This window comes from Vigna umbellata, chromosome 8, assembly GCF_029865625.1.
Source record: "Vigna umbellata cultivar VRB3 chromosome 8, Vumbellata_1.0, whole genome shotgun sequence".
Lineage (NCBI taxonomy): Eukaryota > Viridiplantae > Streptophyta > Magnoliopsida > Fabales > Fabaceae > Vigna > Vigna umbellata.
The window spans coordinates 38,583,400-38,591,348 of NC_142172.1; the positions used below are offsets into that span (position 1 = coordinate 38,583,400).

The window sequence follows — 7,949 nt, forward strand, 5'->3', positions numbered from 1 at the left end:
ATCATGGTAAATTCACACAAATTTTTAATTTAAAATGTTTTGAATTAAATTATAACATTTTTGTACAACTTTAACTTAAATATTCTGCATTAAAATCATGTCACCCTAACATTAAAGTTTCACTTGCCATTTATGTTAAAACTATCCATTTTGTTAATTTTGAAAAAAAAAATCACTATTTTGATGTTTTGCCCCCTTTGGCAAGTAACTTTTGTGACACTTCTCATATTGGTCAAGTAAATTTAAGCTTAGAAATCACATATCATAATTAACACACTTTCAGTAATATCTTTTTTATTGAATGACTTAAGATAATGACTGGATTAGTTAGGATAACTCTACTCAGAAGCTTATATGTGTTTTTTATTTGTATTTTTTTCCCACTTCTGTGTTCATTACGAGATGATATCTGACTTTTAGTTTTTCACCTTCATATTTTTTTTACTAACCCAAATAGCCTTTTAAAATTTGATACTTTCTTCTTTTTCTTAAGAAAAGCAACAAAAAAAATTATAATAAATAGTTTTTGAATTATATGTGACGAAGAATTCTAAAAAAATATACTTGTAGAAGAATTTGTTCTTGTGTAAAATATGATTATAAGAATAACATAGAACAATAATATGAAATGCCAAACTAATAAAAGCAACATAATAATAAAAGTTATAATATGTTTTTTTCCTTAAATGAAAAATTAAAAATATCTCTTTTCAAAACTTTGATAGTTATCCTTTTACTTTAAAAAGATATTAATTTTATTACATCATTTTCAACTGCCTTAAATTTTACCTTTCGTGATAAAGAAATAACATTTCACTCGAGACCAGAACTTGATGATATATAAGATAATACGTGCCATGTTATTTTAATATTTTATAAATAAAAAATATTAAATTCAGATGATGTTTAATATTAATTCCTAAGTTATTTAAAATATTAAAATTGTTGCACTGATTAGCACGCTTTAAGTTAATTAATAAATAAATAAATACAATCTAATTTAAGAAGTAAGAGACCTCTTATAAAAAAATATTTTATGTGTATATAAATTTATATTTGATTTTTTATTTTATTTGATGTATGACTTCGTTTGTAACCTGTGTAGGAACAAATATTTCATTTAGATTCATAAAAAAAAGTTTACATTTGCTTGGTATAATAAAATTTAACGTTAATGAAAACTAAATACTAAAATTAATGTTTCTAAAAATAAATGAATCCAACAAAATCAAAGTTCAAAAGAAGAAAAGAAAAACTATTTATAATTTTAATAAAATTTTAATAATTAAAAATATATTTAACCTTAATAATATATTTATTATTATAATTAAATTATATTTGTCATACTTCAGTCATCATGCATATATTGGAATCCATTGAAAATTCAATGTGAAAATATTTTCTATCCAAAGTTTTCTTGATAGACGCTTTAGACACGCATGTCTTTTTGTTGTGATAAAAAGATAATATAAAAGATCACTGTCTATATACTTATGGCTGAGATGTTTTCCTTTGAGAAAAGATGTACCAATTTAAAAAAGATTATCCTTAAATTTATAGTCTCTCGTGTAAGTCTTTTTCAATTTCTTATTTAAATTTCCTTTATCTACATAATTAAATAACATGAAACTGAGATATATACACATGACTATGTAATATGAAGCTAATATATATATATATATATATATATATATATAAAATTCAATTTTAATCGAACATAATATATATAAAAATATTAAACAATATCACATGATCACTATCTTAGTGTGGTGTTGTTTGAGAAATTTCAACGTCATCATTATATTAAGAAAAATATTTTGACTTGTACGATACACTTACTTGAAATACTTATATAAACAATTGAGAAAGTACCAGTTATAAATTATCATTATAATAATTTTAGAAAGATGATTTTAAATTTAAAATATCAGAATGACCATATTTCATAGCAGCACTGATAATAAATTATTTTAAAAGAATTATTATTTTGTGATAATTTTCAACTGTTAATATTTTTAAAGGTGTTTAGAAAAAAAAAAGACTATATAGTTTTTTTTTAAAAAAAGTGAAAATAAAAGTAAATTAAAAGACTAACATTACAATTTATCAATTAAATAATATCGAATCTGGCATTTGACCATTACCACTTGGTGCGAGCAGAAACGAAAAGCCATGAATCTCAAATATAAAACTTTTGAGTTTCAGTTGAAGTGGTTCACCCAAGAACAAAATCATCCATCACACTCTCTTCTCTTCTCTTTCCGATTCTAATCCTAAATTTCCTTTTTTTCTTAGTACTACAAGCTGGATATATTACCCACTCAAAATCGCCATGATTCTACAACTTCTATCTGCATTGATTGAACTTCGCGCTTTCCCCAAAAAGGTTTGCCAGCACGAATAAATCTCACCTCGTTCATTAATCGCTACTTTGATTTTTGCTTCATCTCTATCTGCAATCTCCGGTCAAAATATTTATAGGGTTAGGGTTTGTGTGCATCGGTAGGGTTTCTTGCTTTTCCTAAGATCCCTTTGGGAATTACCTAATTCAACCGAAAAGGTATATAGGGTTTGCGTTTTGTTTGTTGAATTAAGCATGCAATACAGTAGACGGCGCGAGGAAGAGCACGCTGCACCGCACCGATTCGAATCGGGTCCCGACCCGTTTAGGAGAAACAGGAAAGACGGGTCGGATCCGGTGCTGCAGAGAAAGATGAGCCCTCTGAAGGTGAATGGGGCGAGAAGGGGTAGTGGTGGGAGCAAAGGGGGTTCTGATGGGTTTGAAGGGAGGGATTATGATTGGCAGCGTGTGGGTGGTGGTAGAAGGAGTGGTAGGGTTCGGTCAAGGTCACCTCCAAGTGAAACAGTAAGGAAAAGGTCACACTTTGATGATGGGGTTAGCCGTGATAGAAGTTGTTCACCACCACCACCAGGCCTGAGAGCAAGGTACGAGTTGTCAAAAGCCATGGATTACTCTGTCGATAATGGAAACTTAGATGCAAAGCGCATTTACCTTGATAGAGAGAAGGACTTGGTTGAGGGCAGGTTGGGTGGTGGGCAGGGTGGTATGGTAGATCAGAAGTTTGTGGTACGTGAAAATGAAGTTGGAGGATCCTATAAATATAGGTCTGTTCAAGATACGGGTGTAAGTGTAACAATGAGGTACGAAGAAACCGGTAGACACTTTCCTCCACCGTCGAGGGGTGTGCCAACAGGTAGGAGATTTGATCACGATAGACTACAACACAGAGACGGACTACCTATGAATAAGATACCCCTCACAGAGTCCCACAGTGGGGCAGATAAAACTATTCTTTATGCTAGGGATGCTTCTTATTCTGCCTTATCTCCCTCCTATGCAAAGGATTTTGCAGGCACTTCTCACATGAGGGATTATGGAGGTTCCACCATTGAAATGTCAAGGAGCGAATTTCTATGTTCACACGGTGATGGCATCTGTTTACCTGCATCTTATGATCTGTCAAGGAGCAGCGGGAAACTTGCTGAACCTGCAGGGTTTAGTGGGCATGGGCAAAGGACAGTTTTAGACCCTGCTAGAGCTCTTGAAATTGGATCAAGGAATATGACATGTCACCAACGATGTGAGTTCAGTCCTACCAGGACTGAGCATGTGGATTATCTTAATTATAAATCACAGGCAAGGGCAGCACAGGATGAGCGTTTATATCAATACGATGATTTACCTAAAAGGACAGTGCCTCATGGTCGATTGGACTATGAACAAGCTGTAACGGAATATGATAATAGGGAGTTTTCCAGACCTTATATTTCACATCCAGATTTAGATAGAAATGGTAAGAGTGAAGATTCTTATAGCAATCAAAGAAGGGCTATTGTACATGATCACCCTGCAATACAGAAGCCAAAGTATTATGACTATCATGATGTGAGAAGAACATCAATTACATCAATGCAAGATGAGGCTTATCTGCGATCTGGATATCATCTTGAAAATGGGAAAAGAATGCCACCAGACTATGAAGTTTCACATATGGGTGAACCCGAGGCTGACCGGTTACCAATTTTAAGAACAGAATATGAATCTCGAAGAGATGTTGGTCCAGGGCTCCAACAAGGAAGGTTTCAAAATTCACCTATGGCTAAACATAATTCAGAAACCTACAGACAAGCTGTCAGGGCGGAAATGAGACAGGATATTGGCATTCATGAGCATTCAGAGAGACTTATGAAAAGAAAATACAATGCCAATGATGAAATAGATATGCATGATTTGAGAACCATAAAATCAAGTAAATGGGGTGCAACTGAAGAATTTCAAGATGCATATGAAAATGAAGAATGGGTAGACGAGGAGGATATGGATATGTTGTATTCATCTAGTAATGTTGAATTTAACCCCAAGATGTACAGGAAGTATAAGAACGAATATAATGAGTTGGATAACGAAGAAGATTTTCCATCTGATGAACTGATTATACCTCAAGGTTCTATGGGACATATACCGAGGAATTCCCTTCAATTTCGGAAATATTCCAATCAAAATATAAAGCATCATTCAAAGTCTAGTTCTTCAAACTGGTCTAAATCCCAGCATTTTTCTAAGAGAAATGCAATTCAAAAGCAACCTAAAGTTTGGAAAAAGTACCATGGATATGATGAGAATAATAAGCATGCAGCTAATGATGAATCATCTGAAGATTGGATAAGTGCTGCAGAATCGGAGCCGACCGAGGGCTCTGAGGAGTTTAATCAAATGGTACATGATAATTTCTTAGTGTACTCCAAGAAGTTGAATCTGAACTTATATGTGCAAAGAAGGTACCAGGACCAGGGAAAAGCGGGTAGTTTGTACTGCATTGCTTGTGGCAGAAGGTCTGTTTTCTTTTCTGTGACGCTGTTTTATTAAATGGAGCACTTCTGCTCTCACATATTGAATAAGGAATCCTCTAGCATTTAACACAAAGATGGAGTCAAGTACATGTGCTATTATTCCGGGGATCACGTTTTAGGTTCCCAAACTTTGGAAGTAAACATGTTGGTATGTATAATTGTTGTACTTTACTAAGGCAGATATTTGGAGAGTTTGATAGCACGAATCCATGACAATAGGATCAAACATTTGGTTAACTCCTGTGGGATGAACATGAGTCAGAAAAGCTAGCTGAACCGGTGTCCTTGCTTTTTAATGATGGTGAAGTTAGATTTAAATTTACTGCCTTGTTGCTTGGTTTTAAGTTAGGTTAGAATTTTTGTTAGCATCTTACTGTATTTTGAAAATGGACACAATCTCTTAAGAGTATTTATTTTAGGCTTTAGGTGCCATAGAGATTGCTGATTAATTATATTTAGGATGGAAGGGACAAAAGCTATTTATGTGGCTTCTGATCTTCAAAGGGTAAACGGTAGAAGTATTGACTTAACATCTACAGCCACTAAAAGGATTGTTCTGACATAGTGATATGTCATGACATAGTAATGATGACTTCTGGCTAAAACTGATCATCCTGGAACAACTAAAGCTGTGAATTTTGGGTTTAGATTTTAGTAGCCGAGGATGGAAGCTTCAGGTGCTCATTGACTTGTGCTGCATTTGTGTAGTGATTAAGAATTTGGAATTGTATATAATGGGGTTTTAATGATTTTTCTAGTTGGAATTATTTGAGGGAATTTATGATTTTATTAATATCGTGGGAATTTCTGAGTGAAAAAATAAAATCGTAATCTGAGGTATACTCAGTCAACCATGCAAGTGATTGTATGCTATCGTATTTCTGATAACTGTTTAAGATTATGATTTTCTAGTAGTGTGCTATTTATCTTTTTCTTTTACTGACTTCAGTTATTAATCTTGAAGATACCACCAAATTTTATTTTATTTTAATGCCTTGTCATTTCCTCAGGCTTTAAACTTGATTTTTGTTTGTTATGCTGTAATGGAAATAGTGTTTTTTCGTTTTACTGAATTCCTTATGTTCTGTTTCATATGCTTGAATTTTTTTTTATAATGTTTAAGTTGCCAGTAAGTTTTATTTTTTAAGTGTAATTATCTCTGTTGCAGTTCTTAACATGTTTTTGTGTCCCATTTATCCCTTTTAATGGTAACAGCTCGTCAAAAGAATTCATGGACACTCAACGTCTAGTAACTCATGCTTTTATGTCCCATAAGGCTGGGCTGAGAGCCAAGCATATGGGGCTTCACAAAGCAATCTGTGTTCTGATGGGATGGGATACCGTTGTTCCTCAAGATACAGTAACTTGGGTTCCCCAGGTATTGCCCCCAGCAGAAGCTCTGGCTCAAAAGGAGGATTTGATCCTTTGGCCTCCTATTGTTATCATCCATAACATATCCATGTCTGATCAAAATCCACAAAACTGGAAGGTTGTAAGCATGGAAACAATTGAGGCGTTTCTAAGAGGTAATTTGTGTTTGGATATTATGACAGTATGCGGTATTAATTATTTGAGTTAAAACATAATTTTTAGTGAACCAAATGTTACTTAGTTAAATATTTTATTTATATTATATCCATCAATCTTCCACTAGAATATGCATGTTTCTAAATACTGCATGTTGAATTTAGGTTAAAATAACTAGGTCCTTGAATCTTTTTGGGAATTTTTAATTAGGTTTCTAAACATAAAAATAAATTGTAATTAGGTCTTTTATATCAGAAATTGTGACTGAGTCCTAGGATTTTTAAAATGGCCATGAATTGTTATTTTAAGCTGATACAAACGTCCTTCAGGCATGCAAATACAAATAAATAATAAATTACCGGATCAGGGTCTAATCACATATTTTTAGTCAGGGACTTAATTATTATTTTTATATAGTTTAGGGAATTGCTGATAAATTTAATCTCAAATTTATATTGCATGAAACTCACATTCCTCCATGGAATTTACTCATTGTTACCCTGTTAAACTGTGCATTTGGAAGTTTTATTTATTTATTTTGACCTTTCAGGCAAAGGTTTTGTGAGAGGAAGAATCAAACTGTGCTTAGGGAAGCCTGCGGACCAAAGTATTGTATTGGTGAAATTCCTGGGCACGTTTGGTGGGCTGGGAGATGCAGAGAGGCTGCATAAATATCTTTCTGATAATAATCGCAGTAGAGCTGAATATGAGAGAGTAAAATCTGAAGGTGTTGAAAACTGCAACATGGGAGAGACAGACGAGGGAGCCAAAGTGGAGAATATTCTTTATGGGTATGTTGGAATTGCTGAGGACTTTGACAAACTAGATTTCAATAGTAAGAAATGGAGTATGGTAAAGAGTAGGAAGGAGATTGATGACCTGGATAAAGCTCCTGTTAAAACTGACGAGAGGCGATAATTACATGGCTTTGAATCTTACATGGCGTTGAGTTGAGGGTCGTTTCATGTTAGTCTGATGAATTGAATTGGAGTGTGGACTGATCTAATTACATAATCTATTTTTCCATATGTTTCTCCCAGCAGTTTATGATATGTATGTAGTCCAGGAACTGGAATTTCATTTCAAAGTCCTTTGTGAAAGATGTCTTCAGTTTTTGAATGTTTTCACTGAACTTGATACAGCTTATGCAGCACCCTGAGTTTTTTTTAGCAGCATTGTCGACTTTGATTTAATTATTACATGTGTAAAGATAAATATTTACGAGGTTTATTAATTTCTGTTGTCATTTTCAAGTTATTTTAAAAGTACTTGGATAATTTTATAATTAGTTGAATTTGTTTCAGACAATTAATGATTTTTGAAAATGTTTAGAAATGTAAAATCTCTGATTATATTGTGACGTTGTGTTTTGAATGTGAAACATGATTATATTGTGACCTAATGAAAATGATTATATTGTGACCTTCAAAACCAAATTTGCAATCAGGAAGAGGCTCAGCCAAAACTATTTAAGAACACATCCAGATAAATAGGATTAATATATACAACGCATAAAAACATTAGCAACTGATGATGAATATAATATTAAT

The 7,949-nt window shown here is 33.0% G+C and overlaps 1 protein-coding gene across 1 annotated transcript; it reads left to right on the forward strand.

Annotated features, from left to right (window-relative positions):
- Positions 1–2,126: 2,126 nt before the first annotated feature.
- LOC124840905 (uncharacterized) lies at positions 2,127–7,568 on the forward strand. The gene is made up of 3 exons (XM_047317044.2): positions 2,127–4,854; positions 6,088–6,398; positions 6,950–7,568. Exons 1-3 carry the CDS (start codon positions 2,597–2,599, stop codon positions 7,315–7,317), a joined length of 2,937 nt encoding a protein of 978 aa, XP_047173000.2. The 5' UTR covers positions 2,127–2,596; the 3' UTR covers positions 7,318–7,568.
- The last annotated feature ends 381 nt before the right edge of the window (positions 7,569–7,949 follow it).

What these genes read in the sequence shown, in the direction of transcription:
- LOC124840905 (XM_047317044.2), top strand. Translation starts at nt 2,597, where the DNA reads ATGCAATACAGTAGACGGCGCGAGGAAGAGCACGCTGCACCGCACCGA. An exon ending in TGCATTGCTTGTGGCAGAAG is followed by an intron (nt 4,855 to 6,087) that starts GTCTGTTTTCTT and finishes TAATGGTAACAG; the next exon opens with CTCGTCAAAAGAATTCATGG. An exon ending in AATTGAGGCGTTTCTAAGAG is followed by an intron (nt 6,399 to 6,949) that starts GTAATTTGTGTT and finishes TTGACCTTTCAG; the next exon opens with GCAAAGGTTTTGTGAGAGGA.